The sequence below is a fragment of the Drosophila subpulchrella genome, chromosome 3R, assembly GCF_014743375.2.
Source record: "Drosophila subpulchrella strain 33 F10 #4 breed RU33 chromosome 3R, RU_Dsub_v1.1 Primary Assembly, whole genome shotgun sequence".
Lineage (NCBI taxonomy): Eukaryota > Metazoa > Arthropoda > Insecta > Diptera > Drosophilidae > Drosophila > Drosophila subpulchrella.
In genome coordinates this window covers 3,456,340-3,483,141 of record NC_050609.1, presented here as the reverse complement: position 1 = coordinate 3,483,141, position 26,802 = coordinate 3,456,340, and the positions used below count along the sequence as shown (strand labels likewise).

General features: G+C 40.9%; 1 protein-coding gene across 3 annotated transcripts in view; it reads left to right on the top strand.

Moving 5' to 3' along the window:
- Positions 1 to 598: 598 nt before the first annotated feature.
- Positions 599 to 26,802, top strand: part of LOC119555641 (homeotic protein ultrabithorax) — an 80,163-nt gene continuing 53,959 nt past the window's right edge. Inside the window, exons 1-3 of one of the 3 annotated variants that reach the window (XM_037867177.1) lie at positions 599 to 2,314; positions 10,426 to 10,476; positions 26,094 to 26,144. In XM_037867177.1, the coding sequence (XP_037723105.1) occupies positions 1,573 to 2,314; positions 10,426 to 10,476; positions 26,094 to 26,144 (844 nt within the window). In that variant the 5' untranslated portion in view covers positions 599 to 1,572. The remainder of the gene's footprint in view (positions 2,315 to 10,425; positions 10,477 to 26,093; positions 26,145 to 26,802) is intronic. The other 2 variants (XM_037867187.1, XM_037867197.1) reach the window with 2 other exon arrangements.

Below are 26,802 nucleotides of genomic sequence, written 5' to 3'. Positions count from 1 at the left end.
CATATTTTTATACAATCTCCTGATTAATAAATTTATAATTTTAAATTTAAATCATGATATAGTGATGGATAAAATAAATAAATTTCGTGGATCTTGTACAAGCAGAAAATCAGAAATAAGGCATATCCATAAGTGCGGTGAAACCGACTCAATGCGAGATGTGCATCGCTTGGCGTGCAACTAGCAACTGGCTGGCCATCCACGGAGCGCTTTTCGCCACTCAGTTGAGTGAGTAGTTGGCCGATAGGAAAATCAGCCCTCCTCCATGATGAATTTCCCGCGGCGAGCGCATTTTCCTTGCGCGCGAATGATGAACGAGAGGCGCCCACCCCGGGAAAAGCGGAGAGCGCTAGAGCGCTCAAACAAGTTCGAAGGCTGAGCGATGACTGAGAATGAATTCATCGCATCGCCTCCCATCGCAACGCCAAGAGTTCATTCTGGCTGGCTGGTTTGAGCACTCTCCGGCTCTCTGTTTTGGCTAGAGCGTTCATTTCCACTCGTTTTGGGCCGAGTCGAGTGGTTTGCGGGCCGAGTGGTTCGGCGGAGCAAAGTCAAAACACTGGCAACTGCGATTTGGTGGCACATTCGTTCGATGGCAACGGTTTGGATAACAGGCGCGCGCTTTGTTTTATTATCCACATTATCAGCGGCATTATTGTTATTATTGGCCCTCAGCGCTTTTACCGCTCGCCCACGCGTCGTCCGCCCGTGAATGCCGCGCGGAAAAGTCGCTTTCCACTAAATTGGCTTCCCGATTCGAGCAAAATTCGTCACTAGCCACATTCGCGCCCGTTCGGTCAGCACTAAGACTAATAATCGTTCAAATCGTTAAAATCATAAAAATAATAATAATAATCGCAATAACAATAATAATACTAATAATCGTAACGCTTACGAGCCTTTGATAGTGCCAAGGCAAAAGCGCAAAACAAGTATTCAAATTCAAATTCGAATTCAATTAACAGCAAAGTGCAATTGGCTAAAAGTAAACCAAACCAAAACGCAACAAAGTATACGAAAACACTTGTGAAACCTTAAAAAACAATAGTGGAAAAATATTTAAAATTAATTGAGTTAATGTTCAATAAACATTGGTGCTCGAATTAAATTAAAGGCCTCGAGTGGAAAGTGCAATAATTAAAATTAACTTTTTAAAAAATATTTACCAAACAAAAATCCAATCGCTTGTGAAAAATATTTTAGAAATATTTAAGGAGTTCCAGAAAAATATTTTAAAACCAGAAGAAAAAATTTAAAAAGCAAAAGACACATAAAAACCAAAATTTAAAAATAAAGACTTGGAGTAGAAAAAATTATTTACTAGCTAAAAAAAAAATTTGGAAAATCTTACCAAGAGTTTAAAATTATTACAAAGTTGGAAAGTATTACCCATTATTTAAAAAAATCAAACGAAGGCCAATGAACGACAGAGATAGCTGAGGAGAGTCTTGAAAAATCCGCCAAAAATCCGAGATCCCCGGACCCAAATCCCTGTGAAATCGGTCAAGCCCCCAACGACTTTAAGCCCGTCTCAGACGGAGCACCGCCAAGATTCTCACCGCCAGCAGCGCAATGAACTCGTACTTTGAGCAGGCCTCCGGCTTCTATGGCCATCCGCACCAGGCCACCGGAATGGCGATGGGCAGCGGCGGCCACCACGATCAGACGGCCAGTGCAGCGGCGGCGGCCTACCGGGGATTCCCCCTCTCGCTGGGCATGAGTCCCTATGCCAACCACCATCTGCAGCGCACCACCCAGGACTCGCCCTACGATGCCAGCATCACGGCGGCCTGCAACAAGATCTACGGCGATGGTGCCGGGGCCTACAAACAGGATTGCCTGAACATCAAAGCGGATGCGGTCAATGGCTACAAGGACATTTGGAACACGGGCGGTTCGAATGGTGGAGGAGGTGGCGGTGGGGGCGGCGGTGGCGGAGCGGGCGGTACAGGTGCCGCGGGAAACGCCAACGGCGGCAACACAGCCAATGCAAACGGACAGAACAATCCGGCGGGCGGCATGCCCGTTCGACCCTCCGCCTGCACCCCAGATTCCCGAGTGGGCGGCTACTTGGACACGTCGGGCGGCAGTCCCGTTAGCCATCGCGGCGGCAGTGCCGGCGGCAATGTGAGCGTCAGCGGCGGCGGCAACAACAACGCCGGTGGCGTACAGAGCGGCGTGGGCGTGGCCGGAGCGGGTACCGCCTGGAATGCCAACTGCACCATCTCGGGCGCCGCTGCCGCCCAAACGGCGGCCGCCAGCAGTTTACACCAGGCCAGCAATCACACATTCTACCCCTGGATGGCTATCGCAGGTGAGTGTCCTGAAGATCCGACCAAAAGTGAGTGTCCACTGTAGCACAAGTCCACTTAAAGTCCCCCTAAGAACCACCCCATCCCAATTAGTTATTAGAGCACCAAAAGCTTTGTTGTTTTCCCAGTTGTTATCAGGCTCAACAGATTGCAGACCGGGCAGCAAAAGTCATCATGTGACTAATTGCCGTCTCAGCTCCGATTAACAGACAAAGTCAACATGTAATGGCAAAATAATGAAGAGCTCAAATCGATCGTAGGGAAAACAGATAATCGGCGACCACTAATGTATGTAACTAAGGAAAATAAATAGAGCCGGAGAAAAACAGACCTTGTTAGGGAAGTGTGTACATCCTATTGGCTATCAAGGTTTAGGAACTTTCTTTCTTAAACAAAAATACTTCTAAAATATATTTTACATAAATTTGTCGTAAACAAAAAATTCAAGCTGAAAATTTTACAATTTTGTTGAAAAATTAAATTTAACAAAAATAGTTACCAAAAAAATTTGTTACCAAAGTATATTTTTATGTTAATAAAAAACTTTCGTAAAACAGTTTTTATTAAAAAAAATCAAGAATTTTCATATGTTTTTATGAGTTAAAAAATGTTTCTAGTAATTAATTGATCTTAAAAATCAGTATCATTTTAGTATACCTATACTTTTATTTTTGTAGGACTAACAAGATTTTTAAATATAAGGCAAACATATAATAAATATATCAAGATTTATAAATAAACTTGTTCTTACATAAATTATAGTTAAAATGCTACCAGTTGAGAAGGAAAATCTCCAGATTGGCACACCAAAATATGGTCCACTTGACAAACCGATGCGAAATGAGCTCTTCGAAATTCCCTGTTGGCTAAATGACTTTGAATGAACTGAAAATTGTTTTCCACTTATTCTATTAAAAAACCTCCCATTTTAGGCTGCCAACCTGGCGATAGTTTATTAGCAGGCCGGCAATCTGAGCGACTTAATCACTTTAAGCTAGCTCAGAGCCATAAATAAGAAAAAATAAGCAAAGAAACCCGCTCAGAACCACCGATTCCACCTGCTCCTCCGCATTTGCGACACCTTGCAGCGCTCCGGCTGCCTCATAATTTTCAACACTTTGTTTACTAATTTTTGTCACCTTTGCTTTTAATGATGCTCGGCGGTAATTGTTGCAGCGCTGGCAGCCCAAGTGAGCTGCAATTTGTGCAACAAGAGAGCGGCAGCGAGCAGCATGAAGTTGAATTATGGCATGCGGCTGAAAGAGCTGCAAAATAGCAACAGAAGGGGCAGAAATAGCAGAAGGCAGCCACAGGAGTCGGCGGAAGGGGCAGGAATCCTTTCAGGACACACACTGCGCGCAGAAGTCGCGCTTATTACGGTTAACTACGCCATTATGTAATTACGTTCAGCACCTCGCCGCCCCGACTTTTCCACGGGTCTAAGCCACCAGCCGAGCGAGGCGAACGGCTTGCCTCCGAGATTGCCGTTTGGGCCAAGAACAATGCCAAGAGTAGGTCAGCCGAAGGAGGTCTAGGTGCTCGAAGATCGAACATAAATTGCACTCAAGTTGGCACTGAGAAAAATAGCAGGATACAGATAATATTTCAAATAAAAATAGGGATAATGATGCTTGATTTCTTGATATTCATGAATTTTTGTTTTACCTGTCTTATGTTTTTACATTGTGATCGACTATTTCTAGCAATATAATACTTGTAAAGTATTTAAAGTACTTTAAAATAGTCGATTCCTTAATATTTATGCATTTGAAAATTCATCTGTTTTATATTTTTATCTTGTGATTAATTTTACTTTTAAAATATTCAAAACAATTTCCTAGAATTTTTCCTATGTGTAAAGCGAAAATCTCGTGAAAAATACCCTTCAAAAATCAATCAAATTTCACTTATAGCCAACGCGAAGAGCTGGTTAAAAAACAATTAAAGTTGAACTAAATTCGAGAGCCCTGCTACAGGTTTTCCCCTCCAATCGATCGATCGGTTCTGCAAGATGATCAGCGTAATGAAATTTATGCGCTGTGCCAGCCCAGTTTGAAGTGTCGGTGATGAATTGGCCAGGCCAAAAAAGGGAAAAAACCATTGCCAAAAACCCTCCATACAGGGTGTCTCGTATAACACTTTCAGTCTGTCGGACCATCTCTCAGAGTTATAACATCTCAAGTGGAATATTTCCTCTAAGAAATTCTAAATAATATTTCTTACCTGGATATGGTCAAACAAGATTACCTGAACTTACCTTTTTAATATGTTTCTTATAAGAAAACGCAGCTCGTGGATAGTTACGATATTCAGACCGAGTTGAGTTTTGTGAACTTGAAACCTGGGAATTTGTGATTGGGATCTACTTGATTTTAAATATATATACATATTTTATTTTTGTCTTATCTCCATCTGGCTGAACTTAAGTCCGCTTGATTGCCATTTGTCAACTGCTATCGCTGATTTGATTTAAGCCAAACATATAATGCGAATATAATTTAATTTTAAGCGATTTGCTCTGAGCGAACTGATTAAATCGGCTGATCGCTAGAGAAAATCAAGTCATAAATAAATCGGCGCACACTTCCAGCGATCATCGATCATTTGCCGCTGATCCGCGGCCCGAAATGCAAACCAAATTCAATTTTATCGTATCTAAACATGGCTTCACATTTGAAAAACCCACATCAGAGTTTTCTGGCCTTTGGAGATCAGAGTTTGGAGCTTGGAGTTGGCGTTGCTATGTGTTGTTCTTGGGGCAGTTGTGTGTTGTATGTGCGAACACGGCGAGCGGCGGGCGAGGAGCATTAAATCATTGTCCTGAAGGCTTTTAAGTCATTATCGATAAATTTCAACATAAATTCGTAAATTTGCTTTATTTGCCCGGGCCGGTGTGTGAGGTTCACGTCGGCGAAGTGGTTTATGGCTGAGTTCTGCCGTCCGGCTGTCCCAAATTTGTCGGCCGCCTAATTTTGACCAGGGGAAAAAAACCTCACAAGTCGATTTGATTTTACATACTATTTTAAATTTAATAAATTGTAAATTAAAACTATTAAAGGCCGAGTTAAAACAAAATATTAGCCAAACAAAAGTCATTTCTTAACACTTTAGAAGTACAATTATAATTGATATTATATAATTCTGAACTTAAATTAATAAGCTCGTTTAAAAACGATAAAAAAAAGGGTTTAGAAAAGGGTTACTACATATATTTGAAAAATTATATTTTAGAATTATATTTTGGTAAGCAAAACTCAAATACTCTGTAGTGCTAATTTTTCTCTGTGTAAATATAGTTCACCCTGAAAGATAGATTTTGTTGCGGCTTGTTATTTTTTTTGTTCCACAATGACCTTGAGAATAGCAGTTCGGACGGTCAATTGACACGTATCGGGCAATCATAATTCATATTTGCCGCATTTTCCGAGCAAAGAACTCTCACGCTGTGACGTAATTATCGGGATGCCTTGTATCCTGGCCAACATCATCTACCTGCAATTGTAGCGAACACGTAGAGTCGAGGAGGGCACGTCATATCCTCCCAAGGTTAATGGGCCTTGTGGGCTGTAAAACATTCCAAAATTCTGCAGTTCAAATGTCGGGCAGCAGTTGCCACTGCAACATGCAATTAATTGCCAAAGGAAGTGCGTCGATGATGCCGCTGATTATGTAAATGGCGAAGTGCAAGCGAACGCACACACAGGAAAACCTTTCAACGCGCGCTTTTAATCATTTTTTCCCGAGGAGCGGAGTGCAGAATGCAAAATCTGAAAATCAGAAACAAATCAAAGCGCCTGTGAGCATGGCAATTTCTGTGGCGGATGCTAGGGAGATGCCCCTCGAGAGTCTCCCTTCCCGGAGATCGCTTCTTTTTTTTTTGGGGATTGGTTTTCGGGTTCTGGGGCAGCTTCTTGCATTTTTTTAATGTATTTTTAAATAAGGAATTTAATAAGCACCTTGGCGGTCCTCAAGTCGTTGGACTCGGACTGCGACTGCGGCGGCCAGTCGAGGAGGCCAAAGTTGCAAGACGTCGACGTCGCCAACGACGACAACACAAAGTGGCCCAGACACATGGCCCAACAACAACAACAACTACAACAGCAGGAACAGAACAACAACAACGAGGAGCTGCAGGGCGAGGAGCAATTTGGGCTTTTCTCTCGTATTTTTCGAGGCCCGCATAGTTGCAATGGGCTAAAGCTAAGATTTTGGGTTCAAAAAATAACTACCATACAAAAAATACAATTCAAAAAAGTTATTTTTCTGTTGTGAAAAGTTAATACAAAATTAAAAGAGATATGGATTGAGCAATATGAAAAGTAAATTAGAACTACTTTCTGCAATTTGTAGAACGTCTTCAAAATTGTAAATAAAATATGTGACATTATAATTTCTGGAAAATAATAATATTTTGTGGCAGTAATATTATCATTTTTCATATTTTACTTGTCTCTTATCAAAATACTAAAAATTATAGAATTAAATGTATTATTATTGAAACCAATTAAATTCAATCGAAGAACATAATTCAATATTATAATTTAAATGTTAAGGTTAATAGCAGAAAGTAGGTGGCGCCAAACTGTTAAAAATTACTTTATTATAAAGCATCGATTCCGAATAGAATAATCACCATTCGCCATTCATAGTTCTCCCCCAAATGCCCCCAATAAAAATGATTAGGTGTTGTATTTTTCATATTTAATAACCATAATATATGGAACCAATCGCAGATAAGAAATAATTATTAGAGTATATGTGTACTGCGCGTTTCTTCCGCATTGTGACATTGGCCGTTTGGCGTTATCGATCATCTCTTTAACATACAAATGCCATGTGAACAAGCAGTTATTATTCATATTTGTGGGCCCACTGTGCGGACGTCTTCTCTTGGCAGTTGCAAAATCATGTTTTAAGGTGTTTTTGATACCTAATAAAAACAACAACACGGCCCGGCCAAAAGGCACACATGCAAGGGGGTGAAAAAGAGATGGGTAGAGTGCAGCCATGCCAAAAGGGACAAGGGTCGTGAATACAGGGATATACAATATACGAGGGAGTATGGGAACATATAGCAGACGTTAGTGACCAAAACACAGGAACACCTCCTCCCCTTAACCCTTTGGTGGCTACGTCATAGCCACATCGCCACTTGGAAGACGCCAACATCGCTGCTCGGCGTGTTTATTATAAAACAACAAATCATTCATTATAACCACTTGTGTGTCTGTATGAGAAAGTGGCGTAAACATGAAAAGAAACCCATACACACTCACACAATACCATGTTGTTTCCGATAATATGCATATTTGCGTATTATTTTGATTTTAATAATGATTTATTTATTATTAATAATTCATTGGTGGTGGCCTCTTGCCGGGATTTCATTTATATTGGGATCGGACGGCCTGATTGCGATCTGATCCCCACGAACCCCACAGATCCAAGTTCTCCGAGTGCAAAAGCTGCCCACTAGTCTCTAGACCTCTATCCCCATCTCCATCTCGTTTGAATATCGCTTGTCTTCGGGTTGTGTAACAGAAGTTGAGCTACCAGCAAACAAACACGCCGCATCGTAGGAAACGCATATTATAATGAGCTTCAATTAAGATAGAAATCTCCAAGACTAAAAAGACAAAGATTAATGGGTTCACAATTGTCCAGTCGAGTGGCTTCAGGTGGTTCTGCCAATAGAACTGCACAGAAAGATATTTATGTTAAACAACAATCCATACTATATATAACTTTGGAGATTGGGCATCCACAACTAATAGCCTATATAATCAAATAATATTATAATGCCAAATATTTTAATAATAATTGTATTTTTAAAAGAAAATAACATATATTTTTTTCACTGTACACTTGCCACATGTTACCAAGCCTGAAGATCGTTAGGCATAAATATTTCTTTCGCGTCTCCATTCAAAATTTTAAAGAATTCGTTTGGTATATGAATGAAGAGTTTAACGTTATATTCCATGTTTTTTTAGGAAACCCCCCATCTTTTTCAAACAAGTTTGCACTACCCACTCTTTGATACAAAATTAGGGCATTTCGGATTCGTCGATACCTTCTCTCAAGAGCCCGTTTGGCCAGCTCTCCATGATTTACGAGATCTCTGCCTTGACCAAAATGTGGGTAACTGTTATAGCAGCTCGGAATATATATTTTTTCGTTGTTGGGTCATCGATTTGTTCGCCGCATTCTCCAAACATTTGCTTGTACACTATAATTTATAGATTACTATTTTGATTTATCTGAGCGAGAACTTTGGTCAGAACTTTTAGGATCCTTCGCCTTCCCTTTTGGTTACCACATTAATGTCAATTTAATGTTTCCTTAATGACTTCGTCTGGCTGCAAGTTCTCCAGCACAGTTGCTATCAGTTTGTTGGTCAAAACTGGGAAAGTGTTTATGCTAAATAGCTAACGAGTTTTCCACTCGAAAGTGAATCTCTCCGACACTCAAGTTGCATTCTGTTGACTTGATGCTCTGCTCAAAGTTCCGTATGCCACATGCTCTCGGCGTCTATTTATTTGGGTCGGCAATTAAGATTTATATCAGCCCCTTTGATGGGGCAATAAAAGGCCAAAGACGCCGCAAGCTGCAGCCGGAAAATGCTCTCATTCCAGAGATTTTCCGACTGCCTTTTTCTCTCTCTCTCATTTATGCGACTGGCGGCTAATCCTCCCACAAAAACGAAGCGTGCGCCGCCTTAAAGAGTCATAAAAATCGTTTCCCCCCGCGGAAAAGGTGTGAAAAATCACAAGGGGGCGAGGGTTGAGTTTTCCAAGGGGCAAGACCGCAAACTAAATGTTTAATTTTTACAAGTCGCGTCGCATGTAAACAGTATTCAGCATCCAACCCCCCCTTTTTCCAGCCATTTGTTTGAATTTGTCTAAAGTGGCTGGCCCCCTTTTCCTCTTTTTTTTCTGTCTTTCATAATTTTCATTTACAGACAGAAAAAAAAACAGAGAGAGAAGAACCAAGCGTTTGTCAATTTTAAAACCCTTTGCCCCTCATAGTTTTTGGCCGTTTTCTTGGTCGATTTTATTTAATATTTTCTTTGTTGTTTCTTTGCGTCTGGATGGCCACATAGTGTCAGTATCTGTGTGCGGCACTCGCTTTTCCCTGTGTCTGTGAGCTGGAAATTACGTTTACTCAGGCGCCAGGCGCGCATATTTAAATACACACGTGTTTTATCGCTGCCATTAAATCATATTTTTATACTTTTACCTTTTCCACGGCAAGCTGCCGACGCCCCCTCGCCAGCCCCCCGATCGCCCACTTTTCGAGGCGTTGGCATTTCGGATTGTTTACATTTTGCACTTTCATGGCATAAACAAAGCTGAGGCGACGCTAAATATCGTGAAAAAAGGCGAGACATCCAGCAAATGCGATAGAAAGAGGCGATAGTACGGTGTCCATGAATCAGTCTAAATGGGATTGATAGCCCTAGTTCAAACTTTGAACGACTCTCGTAGTGCTCGACGAGTTATCAAGAGCTATAGAGTGCATTTTGAGTGGTTAGGAACGCATCTTGTTACAAATGGATTACGTCTGATAGAAAAAATAAATAATGTGTCTTTAATTATTGCGGGAGGGCAGCTAAGCACTGATCAATCGACTTCATTACAAAAATTAGATCTTTAGACCTCGAATAATAAGTGTATCTTGTAGTTACAAAACACCCATAATTATCTTAATTATAGCTGGCCCATAGAACATCATGAATTATACATTTGTTCTGGATATTATGCAAAACTTATTATTATTTAATATTTTAATTACTCTTTCACAAATTGTTTTTCGTTAAATAATCTCTACTCCCCTGATTACTTTCAATTATCACTTATTTTCGTACACCTTTTCATCTTTTTCTATGCCATATCCATTATCCAACCGACAACAACAAAGCTTTGGTTGGCCAATCTTAACCAGCTCCGCACCACGTGCGGCTGCTTAACCCCTAGTTGCCCCCCAGATCCCCACGTACCCCCGTATTCCAAACACCATCCATCTGCATCTCGAGATCTGCTCTCGAGAGCAAACAATTTTGATTCCACATTTTTTAAACGTTTTCTTCTCTCCGCTTTGCTTGCATTTTCAGGTAAGATAAGATCTGATTTAACACAATACGGCGGCATATCAACAGACATGGGTAAGAAAATTTCCACTTTTATTTCATTACATTATTCGCTCTTAAGTTTTCGCAAAAATAGAGTATAGAGTTTAGACCATAGAGTGTAGTGCAGTTAGTCTACTAACATATGATTTAGCGGTGACGGTGGCTAAAATACCCTAGCATACACACTTTTTTAGGTGGGCCAAATTTATGAACCCAGGGGGCGGGGCTGTGGGTGGGCCGGGAAAACCTGGGGGCCGCGTGTGGAAATGATTGATTCACTGTCCCATGATTACGCTCCAGCCGAAAGAGCTGGCCATGTTCGGGCCGCCTGCTCCGCTGGCAATTAATATTAAACATGGCAATTCAATTGGCCAACAAACGCGGCCAGCACGCACGGTGGAATGGGTTAAGAGGGGAGCGGGGTATCCAGATCTGGGCCCGGTTGGACGCCTCGTTCGAGCGGCTCCCTTTTCCCTATCGTACCTCGTGCTATCAGCTTTTGTTCCCGCTGCCGATCGAGCAGCCCCATTGCGTGTTCTCCCCACATACCCTGCACTTTGGGTGTAAATTCACTTAATTAACAGTTTTTTAGATAAAAATATGAATATTAAAACATATTTTTTTGTTTAATTATGGATTTCAGACACAGTTGAAGATTACATAAACCCATGCATATACCAGTTGCATACTCTTTTCTGTCAAAATTGTGTTATAATATTTTTACAAAATACAGGGTCAATATAAAAATTTTGTAATACAAATTTATATAATCGGATTCGTAGAAGTTTTATAGATTATAAAATTTATAATTTATAAATATCTTAAGTCAAAAAAGTTCTTAAAAGCAGTTTTACAACTTGGTTCAAAATCTCTTTCCTAAATATTTATAATCTAGTACTGCTGGGATACTGGTTATATAAGTCTAAAAATCTTTTGTTACATTTTTTTTTTATTACACCCTGATTTTAGTGTACAACTTATTCGTCTAAGCAAAAATCGCTTACGATATTCGCTGCCGAACGCGAACATCAAAGCCCCAAAGCCACTGAAGGCGTTTATTTCAGCCTGTTGTTTGGGACCTTTTGATGCGAGGTTATCAATCAGTCTTGTCTCGCGCAGCTACTTCTTAAAATCCAATTACACACGTGAACAAGGGAAATGCCGGGGACTTGGGGATGGGAGGTCTCCCTCTGATCAGCGCGGGTCTTGAGCTTCTTTTTTTTTTGTTTTTGCGCGGGGCAGGCCACTCAAATTACATACATTGTTGGCGGTGCATTGAGGCGAAAAATTGCGGGCCCATCAGCGAAGTTGAGCCACCCAGATGCTCCGCAGTCAGCCACTTCGCTCCCACTTATTATTTATATTCAATTGATAATCTCGTGCAAATCGGTAGCTAAATGTTGGCACAGGCGCAACAAGTGGGCAGCTACTTGGGGATCTGCGATCAGCTATCCCAGATTCAAGATCCACGAACCGTGCACGGAGAGAAAAGTAGCTAACTTCTTAGGGTGGAGTCATTAAAAAAAACTGTAGCTATAAATAACTATTATGAACTTATTCAGAAAACCATTACCAAGTCCCTAATCAAATGGAAACTTTCTTAATTGAGTAAAAACATCCTTATCTTAAAGAAACATAACGTAATCCCAAGAAATAACAGTTTTATTGAGCTGTGAGGTCAATATTTAATCTTTTAAAGATATGTATTGGTTCTTTTCATCTTTTTTTATTAATTTCATACTTTTATCTGCTTATATAAATCCATTAATTTGTTTAATCTGATAGATACAAAATGGTTTTAAAAATCAATTTGACATACAATTACGATCAGTTAGAGATAAACCCGATTGCAATTTTCTCCGTGTGGCATCACTTTTGGCACTCGCAGATAAGCTGCGATAAGCCCGCTGCTCCCAGCTGTGGATTATGGCCAGCACTTAAGGGGCACTTTTGGGGGAGGGGTCTTCGAGCCAGCCAGAGGAACCACTCTCTTCCGGCTTCACTGACATTGAACGCTGCGTTTTCGGTCCGTACCCGCAAGAGATAATTAAATAGCGGCCTTAATAGAATTAAATGCCGTGTTTGCATTTCAAAATCCGCAACGTGCCAAAATGCAATGGCCAACGGGCTGACGCCCCCATCTCCATGTGTGTCCACCTGGCTGTCAGGGGGGGAAAAATGTCAATTTGGACAAGTTTTGATAATTGCGGGTCCCCCTAGTTACTGACTGTGTGTGTGTTGCTACTGTGCGGCGTGTTGCAGGTTGCATGTGGCCATGTTGCATGTAGCATGTTGCAGTTAATAATTATTGAAATGTGCGGCCTGCCAGGAGTTGTGCCATGCTCCTTGCGCTTCCTGCGCGGCTTCCTCCACCTGAATGTCCGTATGGCTGTCCGTTTGTCCGTATGTCTGCCCGCTTGTCCGTTTGACCGTCAGTGGCTGCATGCTTCGTTACCTTTTAGCCTGGCCAAAAGGCTAACAATGCTTGCATTTTCCCACCTTTTTCACATAACTTTTTCTCCCTCTCCCTGGCTTTGTTTTGTTTTCTGCGTTTTTTGTTCTGTTTTCGTTGTTTTTTGTCTGTTTTTCGCCTTGTGTGCTTGCTGCTGGCAGGGTAAACAAGTCGGCCACTTGGCCAACTCGTTACTTCCCGCTAAAACCCTCCCCTCACATGTCGATTGGCGATGTGGAAGTTGTTACCACTTTGGACGCGCGGTCCGGCCTCCGTCGGCCGGCACCGGCACCGGCACCCCTGTAATAAATTCATATTCAAATTGTTAATTGAATATTATTTGTTAAATTTGCAAGCATTAAATGTAAATGTCAGCGGCGGATGTCCGACGCAGGGGGCGTGGCCAGTCGGGGGCGACCGAGAGCTCCTTTTCTTTATTTGCTCGTATAATTCCGAAATCACCAGAGCCGGTGTTCGTTTTTAATTGAATTTATGCGATTTTAATAGGAGCAGGCTCGCCTGGGGACTTTTCGATTTAGTGGGAAGAGCATACCAATTGGTACTGTGTCCTCTCTCGATTTTCTTAAGAGATTATTAAAACTAGAATCCAGTATTTATAGTGTTAAAGAATTCCATGAATGCTTGTTAAACCCCCCTTTAAAATAGATCGAAAGCGAAACTCGGTCACTGTTCCAACGAACTGAAAAAATGGCCTGCAAATATTCGGAAACACCGCCCCCAAAAATCAACAAAAAATCCCCCCAGGAGAGCTTTAAAATTCGCAAACGAATGACAAAAAAGGGGCTACAAAAAAATGGTGCCAAATGCGACTGTGAGTATTGTGAATACTCAGGCTCTTGTTCGCTGGTCGTTGTCCTTGTCGTTGTGGCTCTGCAATTTCCATAATTCATATTCATAGACATTACACAATAACAGCCAGAAGAGAAAGGGAGAAATGGAAAAGGAGAAAGGAGAAAGAGACCGAGTCCAGACAAACAAACGACAGCACCTGCAATACGGGCAAATGTCCGTCCCAGCAGACCCAAAAAATAGACAATAAAAGAATGTGCAGGGTGCAAAAATTCCACATATGCTAAAGAGAAAAAGAAAGTCAAAAAACTGTCGCATCACGCTTATGCATAAATTATTCGAAAACCAAAGCTCAAAGAAGAATTCTTCCATTAATTTGATGAGCTTCAAATCACTGGCAAATTAGGCCAACATATATGTACACATGTAGACTGACACTCCGCACTCGCAACGTGCTGGCAATTTGATTTTACACACTTCGAAATTATTAACTGGGGAGCACTTTGTGTGCGGCAAGTGTAAGTGTTGTACGCCATCCAACGGAGCAGAAACAGTTCATAAAATGGCAAAACAGGGCACTTTCGTTTTTACCGTTGGCATTTGCAGCATCTGCAGGCCAAAAAGGACGAGAAGGGCGAAAAGGGGGTGGCAATGGCAAGGACATCCTGGCATGTGTCGCCTGCGAGCCAATGGACATGTGGCCTGGTCAGAATCAGAATCAGAACCGGACTGAATGTTACCGGGCAGGTTTCAATTAATGAATTAGTAATTTCGGCTTCATTGCCGTAATGAACACTTCGGGGAGGTCTGAACGAGGTGGCAAAGTGTGTGCATTTATTCGCACTAAAGCTCAGGAAATACGGAAAACATAGATAAAACTATTATTCACAGAGTAATTAAACCCTAAGTATGAAAATGAAAATTATGGAACTAGTTTAAATAAATATACATAATCAGAAATAACTGTATTGCATATATAAGCAAGTTCCATCAGTGTTTATTACATATATATATCTAAATCCATAATTTTATTTCGAGTATATACTTCCATGTCTAGGTTAAATTTAAAGCACAGATTGTCCATAGCTTAGCACAAAAAAACCACACTTAAATCACATCCTCACATCTAATCTAAGCTTTTAAAAAACGCTCAAACACCGTATATTTATTTTTAAAGTCTATAAGCACTCTTCAAATAGCACAAAACACTTTGAACTCCTTTTAGCTGTTGTGATTGCAGTCCGCAGACAATATGCCATTTGCAGTCGCGTAATTTACCATATCATTGTGTCATTAAAACGTTTGTCTCTCGGATCCAAAGCGAACACAGTTTTCAAATGGTAGTTTGTTTACTAAGTCACAGTTAATGAATGGTTCGAGTTGGAAAAAACAGATAGATTGTAAATGGGACCACCTCTATGGGGAGTTGTAACTAAAGCGACATTTACTCGCGATGACTTCGAATATTAGGGAACCCGTCTTATCGCAGAATTAACATCCGTATCTTTTCCTCCTTCGTTTCACTTTTATGGCGATTCGGTTCGCTCCGCTGTAGGTATGCAATTAGTCAATTAATTTGAAAATTTATTAACCGCCAAAAACCAATTTGCTCCAGATCAGCAAAAACACAGGAGAAACGAGAGGAGAGCAAAAAATACATAAGAGCGCGCTGCGAAGATCGCGAAATGCCGGCGGTAAACTGGCCCCGATCTTGGTCAAGATCACGGCTACGGCTGCAAAAGCTGCAAAGATCCGTTCGAGGCGTTGGTCAGCGGACAAATGAAGGTTCTAAAGGTTGCGGAACTTTCAGCGAGTTAGGGATTTGAAATTAAAGCCCCGAAAGGAACCTCATTTCCCCCCTGCTTTTTGAAATGTGGAAATGTAGTGCACATAATTTATGGGTTCGGCCGCAACGGAAGTGCGTGTGTATCTGTATCTGGGAGATACGAATCGCAGCGGCTACCGATTTTTGGATTTTCTAGGTCAAAAAGCAGAGTCCGCGAAATAAATGACTTTTGTGCATGTCGCGGACTGCTTGCCGTCGGCTTGGCTTCAGGCCATAAATTTTGGGTGTATTTGAAAAGCATTTGTTGTCGTTCCCACTCACTCACTCGCTCGTTTTTGGGACCCTCTCTTTCCCATTTCGGATTATGATTAATAACGCTCGGTTTCGGTTTCGGTTGGGTTGAAAACCTGCTTTTGGCGGCCATCATGATCAGCTGATCGCACAGACCCGCAGATTCGAAAAAGAAGAAAACGTCATGACAGCGCAATGTCCGTTTGGCAAATGACAGAAATGAACCTGGAAGGGATCACTCATAGATACAAGTGACGGATCACCCCCAGGAACAAGTGTAGTGGTGAGCGTGCGTGAACCCATTTTGGAAATGTCAAAATACTGGAAAACCAATATGATCTTCACCTGATGCTCAAAGGTGTTTGCTTGCTCACCGCACAGGTATGCGCGCTCTCCCTCTCTCTGTTGGTCTCTCATTCTTCTGCTGCTCTCTCTCTATTTATCTGGCTCCTCTCTTTCGCTCACCTGGTGATCGATCATCTTTTCGCTCAGCCGGTTTTTAGACCCTGCTCTGGGCATTAATTTATGTGCTCTCGCTGGAATGAATCTCACCTTTATTCGAATTGGAACATTTCGGGCGACCGTAGATCGTAAACGATATTCGCCACCTTGAATGGGATTTTGCAAAGGTGAGATTATCTTCTGATTAGACAGATGTTAGAGCGGTGAAGAAGTTTGTTATACGAGTTAAGATCATATGAAGAGGTTCTCAGAGAAGACATTTGGTTGGATTTACCTGAATCTTATTGAATATTATAGTTGCTAGCTTTTGAAAGATTTAAGAAGTTATAAATTTATGATTTGATAATTGATATTAACAAAATTAACAGTAACAGATGCTATACATAAAAAAAACTAAATTGTTTTTGTATAGCCTACATTTTTTTCCCTCCCTAACTAAAAATAGAACCCGCCCTTTAACCAGCACCTTCCCAATCGAAATCAAAGTCACGTCCACAAAATGTCCCCCGATTTCATGGGAATTTTAAGGCATCCCGGACCCACCGCAGTGGCACCGAACCAGAATCGAACGATTCCCTGTAATCTCAATCGATGATCTATTAACGAGTGTCCATAAAAATTATGCAACTTTCCGCTGCAGCAACAAAATGGATGTGCACAACAACAGCAACGACAATTGAGCCAGAATGCCATTTCCTTTGTCAGCTGGGGCCATAAATCTTGAGCATATTAACATGGACGTGCGATGAAAGTGCCAGCCAAATATGTCATTGTCAGTTGGGTTTTGGCCAGGAAGGGGGATTGAATTGGATGGGATAGTATAGGATGGGATTGGATTGGTTTGGTGGGCGGAGGGGACTAAGACTGGGCATCGGACGCCTCTGCGGCTGCCGTAAGCGAGTGTATTGACACCTGAGCTGCCCAAACATTCGAACTGGAGGATGGAAAAGAAAGTTAGGGCCCACAGATCGATAGAACAGGTAGTTTTGGGTATTGGGAATACTTTCGGCCGTAAATCACCCATCCAAACTGTGGCTGATAACTGGCCAAAAGTCGTATGCCAAGTATTTCGGGCCCTGTTTATCGCACTCGATGCATTTGAAATTGGTCAGAGTATTTTTCCGTATTTATGCGCAACTTTGTTGTGTTGTTGTGTCTGTGGCACAACACACAAAACATGACCAAATTTTTGGGCGTGAGCGAGTGAGAGTGAGAGAGGTAGAGAGCAAAAGAGAGAGAGACAGCATAGTGACAGCGCACATAAATCTCTGTAACATGACACTTTTGGCAATGGAAATAAAATATGGCATTCGGCGCACCAAAATGTCGCACCAGGCTCCCTTGATTTTTGTTCTGTTCTGTTCTTTTTTTTTAATTTTTTTGGCACTGCCCCTGGCATTTTGGCCCACTGTGCCATGCGACACTCAACGGATCGCTCTCGTACAGCATTCAGCTAATTACAAATGAAATTACAATGGTCAGATATCGCCCCTGCCCACCGCCATTGCGATCCTCTGAGCTGCTGTTCCTGCTGCCGGCCAAGTGTCACTTGCCGCTGTCATTTTCGTTTCGTTTTCATGTGTCACTTGGCAGGCCTTCGTTCGGAGCTCCCCTAGCCCCCTTTCACCCCCCTTGCGCGCAGCCCTTGTCCTTGTAATAAAGCAAAACGGCTGCGCATGCGCGCAAGTCACTCAGCAACAATGCACTGCGAAAAATAAGTTCTGTGGTTACTTCTCCATTTGTTGAGTTATTTAATTTAGGATTTACATTAAATATATTTTAATTTAATTTAAATTTCGATGAGCTTTACGAAATATTTTAAAATTAATTGGCATCAAAAATTGTTTATAGAGAATTTGACATTTTAGAAAATATTTTTTTTTTGTATTAAATAATTATTTAACATATTAAATGTAAGATTTATTGTCATAGTTTTTTTACAGTTCATGTTAAAATTTTATTTAAGCTTAAGTTTTTTTCCATAATATATTTCTATACCCATTTCTAGTATTATTGTATTTTAAACTAAATTTATATTTAGTATGCAACATTCGTAGGGTATTTTTTTAAACTATTTCTAGTTTCCCTCAGTGCATTCACAGCAACTACAACTTGGTAAAGCCGCTGCTGCCTCTGTCAGATTTTGTGAGTGTCACTTGGGCTGCTTTGTTGCTGGGTCCCCCGATCCTCGGTCTTGGCAACTCGGATCCCGAGCCAGGCTCTTTCTTGGGTGTTATCTGTCCCGTCGACCGTCTTCAGTTTCGCTGCGGTTGCATCTCGGCGACCAAAACGACGACCGGTGACCGGGTCCGAATCTGTATCTGTATCTGAATTCCTCGCAGAAACACGCGAAATGCGCGCCTCGGCGTATAAAACTGTTAACTAACTCAATTTTGTAGCTGTCAGTTGGCTAAGGGGGCTGCAGAGTTCAGCATGGGTTAATGAGTTGTTGTTGCCCCTCGCCGGCGTGCCGCTTACACATGTCACAACAAATTGCCAGCCGTTGAGGTTCGGCTGGCCCATAAACAAATCACTTGACCCGCCGCGAGGTGAAATTTCGCCAGCCCGTTTTGCGTGATGGATCCAGATCGGATTAATATATATACATTTATACTTAGGATTACAGTGGGATGTGGGATTGAAGCACGTGTGTCACGGAGCAAACTCACGGATGCACGCCGCGCACATGTCTGTCACACAAATGTCACTTAGAGTTGCAAACGCCGCGGACGCTTAACAATTTCATAATTCGGTGGAGAAACGTAGGGGGCTTCAGTGGATCACTTGACATTGGCCCAGGAGACTGGGGAATGCGAAAAGCGAGTCCGGATATTTAGTATTCGCAGCGCATTTGAGAAGTCAAGTTACCAACAAGAAGCGAGGATCAGTGCACGAGGAGAAATTTCACTTAATGGGGCTTAATAAACGAAATTGTCATTAGATAATAATAAACGATTGTGCACTTTAGGAAATATTTTGGAATACATTACAAAAATGTACTTACCACTTTATGTTGGTACAATGGTTCCTAAAGTTAAAGATTTCATTATTTTCTATTATCAAAAAATAAAAGTTTTTCTGTGCATGTTAAATCCCTTTACAACCTCCGCACCTCCCAAAACATCCTCAAAAGGAAACAAAGTTGACAATTCAATCATTGTGGGGGCTTGGCCGCCAGGGGGCGCCACTGCAGCTGGAAGTGCCTGGCGCTTAATATATAGAAAATAGTTAGTTGTATGCACTACAACTGCTGGGGTTTCCCACTCCCTGCCATTCTTTTGTTTGTTTGTGTCACTTGGCAGCTTCTGGGGTGGGGAAATGAAAGGAAAATGTGGATGGAGAAAGGGGAAAAGGAAAAAGGGGGCGCAACGTTGACAACGGCAACAATTGCAGCCACAACAGTAAAAAGGGGGACAAAAGGCACACCACGCGGTAATTCTGGCCAGAAAGAGTTTTGCCCATGGTCTAGTGTGTTCGCCTGTGTGTGTGTGTGAGCCAACAAAACTTGGGGCCATAAATTTGCAACGGATCACATAAATCACATTCAAGTGAAGCTTAACACACGCGCCCAAGTAGAAGACACACACACTAATAAATGCCAGCTCGTTTTTGCAAGTCCCTCTGTGTGTGTGTGCAAAAAAAGACACTTTTTGCAGCTCTAGGAGAGGAGAAACCATTGTAATGAGAACTTGCAGGGTGCAAAGTGTCCCCAAGGGGTCAACAAAGGTCAATCCGAATGCACATCTTGAAAGGTGTGCTGTTAGGAATGTTTTTTAGTAGCTCTGATAAAGTGACAAGAATGTAAGGCTGAAAACAACATATGTAAGTAACGTTATAAAGCTTAGAAAATTTCCATCTTCATATTTTAAATACAAACCACTATACAAATTTGTTTATTATAACAGTCTTTAAAAATAACTACAGTAGGATAACCTTCTTTTAAAAACATAATAATATAAAACTCAAAATAGTATTCTAAGTACCAAAAATGTTCATCACCGACTACCTTCAGTACAATGCCGAATTCCAAACATATTATGGTGGCCAACTCTCCATTAAGCTAGATATCCGAAATTCCCCCGAGGATGGTAAAACTTTCAAGCCAAATTAACTAAACGGTTAAAGCAACAATTGCAAATTGGCAACAAATTCACAGATCATAAAGTGCAGTCGAGGTGGGACAACAATTCCAACTGCACTTCCGTCTGCAAACTCCAGTGCTCCCAGTTTCCAGTCCTCAGTTCTCGGCACCCAGCATCATTTCATTTGAAGAACTTTGCCATTTGAACTTGACATTTAGCACACGGTTCGAGGGGACTTCTTTGCAAAACAATTGCAGGCCATAGACGGAGAGAGAGAGAGAGGGGTATATGCGACGAGAAAGAGAGGGGAAATGCACTTTTGGCATTCCTCGACAGCCAGGGAATGCCGGCACACAAACACACACATGTGCAGGCCAACAGGACGAAAGGAAACAGTTGCAAGGGTGCAAAAGGGAGAAGGTCGCAAGCCATTCCCTGCCGGCAGAAAGAGAGGGGTAGTTGGCTGGCGAAAGAGAGGGGGCGAGTCCGGCTCAGACGGGCGGCCATTGCAGCACCTGTCGGCCATGCGACTGAGTCGCGTGCTTGCTTTATTTGCTTCCCGGATTTTGCGCCATTAACAATATGGTTCGGTCCTTCCCCTTTTTTCATCCTCACCCCACCCATGCAGAACTGATAAATTGGGCATTTTTAATAGCCAAAAGTAGCCGAGATTTATCAATATATTTTTAGTACTTTATAATTTGTTTATAATACATTAGTTTTTGGTACATTTTTTCAAATATGATACATAATTTATTATATTTAAATGCCTTAAAACTATTATTTCAATTCCAATAAGTCCTCATCGATACTTTCAAATATCTTATTATAATAACTAGAACTCTTTTCGTATTATGTGTTCTTTTATTTCAATGTTTTTACAAAAAGTACTAGGTTAATCCCTATAATACCTAAAAAGTATAAAACAAATCATAAGGAATTTCCATTTAGCTAGAAACCTCCCAAGTGTGCAGCCCAGTCTGCCCCTTAGAAATCGTGGAAAATGGGGAAACGTCGTGGAGTTGCTTATAAATTAACCCATTGGCGAAATGAAAATATTGTCTGTTAATTGATCAATGTGTATGCAGCGAGAGTGCTGTTGTGCCATTTGCCATGTACTCAGATGTGCGGGGTGAGCGTAGTGCAGCTAAAATTTAATTAGATTCCGTATTAGCTGCTGTACCAAATGTTCCGGGTTTAGGCTTTATCAGCTGCACACAATTACACAGGACCCGGCTCACACAAACACCAGCGCACTTTATGTCGTACGTGCAAATTTATTGTTATTGAAATACAATTGCGAAATTAACTGTCAAAGTGTGCAACCCATCGTCAATGTACTCGCAGTACGCCATATGTTTCCCATTTCAAGAGTGCATGGGTTTTGGGGTAAATACCACCCCTTTATGCAAAGCCAACTAAGGGGTTAAGTGGGGGGTTAATGGGAGCAAAAAAATCTAGCTTCAATATTTATAGAATAGGTATTGTGCCTCATGGAAAATACATTTGTAATAAACTAAAATAAGGTGGTAAAAAATAACTTATTATTTGTGTACTGGTACATTTATTTTTTGTTCATTTTATTTATGGTCAATATACAATTAATTATTTTATTTTCATAAGCTCAGTGTATTTTTCCGCATTAAAATTGGTTGGAGCCATGATTAATGACACTCTTATGCACTCGTAAGGGCTTTATTTTGAACCCATTTCTTTGGCCAACACCAAAAGTTGCCAATACCCTAAATCAGTGGCCGAAACACCCCCTGAAACCGCCCCTTAAACCGCTCCACCCGCCCAAAAAACCCCCCAACTGTTTGCGCTAAACGAGCTTTGCATATTTACTGTACTAGCAGCAGACATTTTACGATATATTGAGAATTATTTGCAATATATTTTGCGACGGGCAACAGCAGCAGCAACAAGGACGACAAATGTTCCACCGACGGCGGCAGCAACAACAAGTGCAGTGTGTTCACTGTTCACTGTTCAGTGGAAATGCAGGCAGAGAAAGCTTCTAATTCCGGCACTGAAACCATAAGTCTTTGTCGCATTGTACACACAAGCACACTCACACAGATACTCACTTGCAAATACACTCGGAAAATGGGTTTGTATGTGTATGGGTGGTCCTGGCATTTCAGGAGGTCCTGCGAAGGTCCTAGGCCTGAAGTTGCGCCCATTACTTAGGTTCGATACACAAGTTTCGCCTATAAATTCGAAACTTATTTTTCTGTTTTCGAAGATTTTGTTTAATTTACGAAAATTTGCATAAGATACAATTGTGCCCAACCTATATACAACATTTGTGGGGATCTGCAAGGTCCTTTTTGCCTTTTGCAGTCTCTAAATTTGTGCGAAAATTGAGCCAAAGTTCAGAGGCAAAGAAAGAGGAGCAACAAACGATTTTTTCTATTTCTTTTTTTTTGCACATTTTATTGCCCTGGCCTGGACTAAATTTGAATTCAGCTCAAATTGAAAGTTCACAACGCACATATACACTTGTAGCCCGATCTGCCGGGTGTATATAGATACATACATATATACAGACGGGCGACACACCGATATTTATGCGTTTTCGAATGCAGCTCAACTCAGCTTTAATTTAAATGGATTTCTCTGCCTGGCAACCCTGGCAGACATATGGCAGCATTTGCAATTTGCAATCCTCAGAGGCGTGGGGTTAAAAGGGGCTAAACGGGGCCCCAATGGATGGGAGGTCGCACTCCCCGGATGGGCGACTCCACTGACTGTTGAGGATTGATTGTGCTTGTTGATATTTTGTCAAATAACGCAAATAAATACACAATTACACACTCAAGTGAATCCGTTGCGAGAATGGGATGGTTTTCGGGGGGGTTTTCAGGGGGGTTCCGGGTATCCAGGGGGTTCCTGGAGTCATGGGGTTAAACCGAGCATGGACGTGCTCTCTGTGTGTTATCCTCGTTTAAAGGATTTTCATTTGTTTAAATGTGCTTTATCGAAAATGGCCAAAAGGCCGCTGGCCATTGCTGGTGTTGTTGCTTCAACTCCTGTCCCTTGTTGCCACGTGAAATTTATTCGCAGCGCACAGTGGCTACAAAATAGTAAACTAAGTTTAGAGATTTTAGAAATTAAATAAATGTTTATAATAATTATGAACTTCAGTTCCTTTTAAGTTATTTTCCTAAAACATTTTTTATAGAGTTCAGATCATCGGGTAGGTTAGCAAATGGTTTGGTTTAAAATTAAAATACAACCCTGCTAAAATAAATAAGAATTAAAATTTGTAGGTTCACCTTTTTTTTGTAAATAGTCCTAAAAAATCCAGACAATCTGGAAAATCAATAATATTTTAAAATTTGTATAGTTTGCTTACACAATAATTATACCACTGTAAACTAAACTGCCTTAACTTGCCCCACTGTGCCCGACTTTTGACTTTGTCATTGTTTGTTTTTGCCTTTGGCGTTGTTTTTGCTGGGACTTTTTTCGGCGCACGCCCGTAAATTCCAATGTAAAATGTTGCATTTATCTTGTAAAAATAATAAATCCAGGCAAAGGGACTTTACTCTCTCACGCTTGGCAGCACATCCCACATCCCATCCAGTAACAGATTGTGCCGCCCATCTGAGGGATGCAATCGGAAGGGTTCGAGATGGGATGAGATTGGGCCTGTGGTGTTTTGGGTTTTTTTGGGGATGATGGTCATTGTTAATGGCCGAATGGGTAAAGAGACGTAAATTTGGCTAATTTTATTAACCGTCAATACAACGAACAACATAGGGAATAAACGGGCAAGTGGCGACAAAAAATTAGTCAACACTCGGCCATTAATTTAACTTATTTATTGGCTGGCTATATTTATCGAAAATCCCGAACTGCTGGCGCGATAAATTTAGTCGAATGTGAAAATTGTGCTGCTGCATTTCCACTGCATTCACATGCACTTGTCGCGGATTTTCATTATAAAATATTGCGCAGCGCGGTGGAAAAGGGGGGGACAAACGACTGTCGCAAAAGAGTTTGCAATTTATTTTCAAATAAAAGTATCTAAAAGCATGACAAATAGTGTGAGATATGTTTTTGCGCACTGCAGCAGGCCGATCCCCTTTATCCATCCCAAAACCCCCCTCGATCCGGAGACATATGATGGGGCGCCGCTGATTTATTTGCATACAACAGCGCAGCAGACACAGCGAAAATAAAAAAAAAATCCCTCGGCCTGATTCCTCCCCTTGTGGGTTTTTTTTTCTTTTTTAAGCTACGCCCATTTTTGACGCCAACGGAGACGCGTCGATTGAGTTGGCTGCAGTTGCCAACTTTCGAAAGGGGCGTGCAAAAGGGGGGTTTGGGGGGCTGTGGGATGCCGACGTAGTTCATGAAAAATCCATTCAAAATCAAAAATCAAAATGCCAGCGAACTACAAGGAAGGTGGAGTGTCAGTATGGCAGAGAACATATTTTTAAATGGTTTGCATTGCGCCTAAAATGATTCGCTTGTTCAGCGAAAAATTCAAATGAGCTTTACAAACCAATAAAATACCATTTTTTCAGCCGAGCTTAAAATAAACATTGTGCCCCCTTAAATCTAGCATTTTACATGATTATAACTGTTTTTTATGACCTGGATTTAACATTATACTTTTACAATTTTAATATAAATTATTTTAGAATTCACATTAAAACTCTAAAAATCGTACTTATTTCAGAATTTAAATCTCATTGTAAAAAGTCTAGAAAAAATATTTTTATGACAGATTTAAGCTGGAAAATATGTCTTCATCTGCCCTGAAATTACCTTTTCTTATAAAGAGCCCCACCCACTTTCCCTGTCTACCGCTCAATTCATCATTTGGCAACATTTTGCCCAGCGCCAAGTTGCATTTAGTTGTTATTTATGCAAATTTTACATGCTTCAACTTTTCGCCAAGTGCGTCGTGTCGTTTTCGATTATTTAAAACTTTGTACGGAATTTACTAGATTGCGAGATGGGATGGGAGGTCTCCGTTTTAATGCGCACACCTGACGCGCTCCAACGTCTTCCGGCGGGAACACTTTTACCTTGGGCCGGAGGATTAGGGTCTGCCCTCCGTGCATAATTTTGTGCGCTGCTGTTGAGGCAAATAAATTCTTGAGACGGCTAAAGTTATTAGATTAGCATTAGAGAAGCGCCGGGAGATGGGACAACAGCCCCGGGCTGAGCTTAGAATTATGATTTACCTGGGGTTATTTACATGCGCATAAACGAAATACCTCCGGCAGCCTCAAATTGCTCAAATTTATGAAAAACTTAACTTACTGCTTAGCGAGTCATGTTGCTTTTATAGTTGCTCAAACAGGCGCGGCAATTTAAGCATTATTATTTTTTACATTTTACAACAAAAAGTGGAAGTTTTCAACATAAAAAAGATGATAATTCTGCCTAAAAACCTCGTAAACCTATATATTGTGGACTAATATTTATTAAATGTGTTCTTTTTGTTCTTAAATAAACCAAATATTTATTTGTTTATTATAATAATAAAAACAAAAACCAGTTTTCTAATTATTTTAAGGAACGACAACTATTTTATTTTAATTAATTTTATTAATGTTTTTATTTATTGGATTGTATTTTAAAATGTCTTTGATTTTATACATTTTATTTATTTTTAATTGTATTAATTATTAGTTTATATGTTTTGATTAGTTTGATTTATATGTATACTCTATTTTTTACTAACATGTGAGGCACAATGAAGCCCTTGACCTTTATAATTAAATACCTTTTTCTCTGTTTTTTCCAGGTAAGAGATACTCAGAATCTCTTGCGGGCTCACTTCTACCAGACTGGCTAGGTAAGTCAACGTTTTGTTATATTTTTTGTATACCCTTAGCTTATAGTTTTGCCTATTATTTATTTTGAATTTTTTGGTGAGAAAATCCATTTTGAGTTTTCACCTTTTTTATTCACTTTTTCGATATGCGTTGCAAAGCCATTTTTCGTTTTTGTGGAAACTCTTTTTTGATTTTGAGAATGCCAAGTCCCGAAAACCCAGCCAAAAAAACAAATTTTTCAAAAGAAACAGACACACAAAAACCAAACAAAAACGAAACCCGCCCAGTCCAAATGTCCAGCATTTTTCCAAAACTCTCCAAAAACTCCAAAACTCCATTGAATCGAGCTTCTTTGAATTTTGCGTTGATTTTTTGCGTTTGGTTGTTGTTGCTGTTGTTGGTGTTGCAACATCATCGCATCATCATCATCCTGATCATCCCGTTTGTCTTCATTTCGTGTCAGTCAAGAGGAAGCGTCTCCTGCCAGAGTTCGAGAGGTAAAGCGATATATTTTCAAATTCCAATAAATCTAGTAAGTTCTGTGTTGTGTGCATACCTCCAACTATACTCCCTAGACCCCGAATGTACATACATATCTCTCAGTGTCTGTCATAGTTCAGCATGTGCATGCATCCCAAAATAGGTTTTGGCCAGAATAAGTTATGCAACTCTGTACAT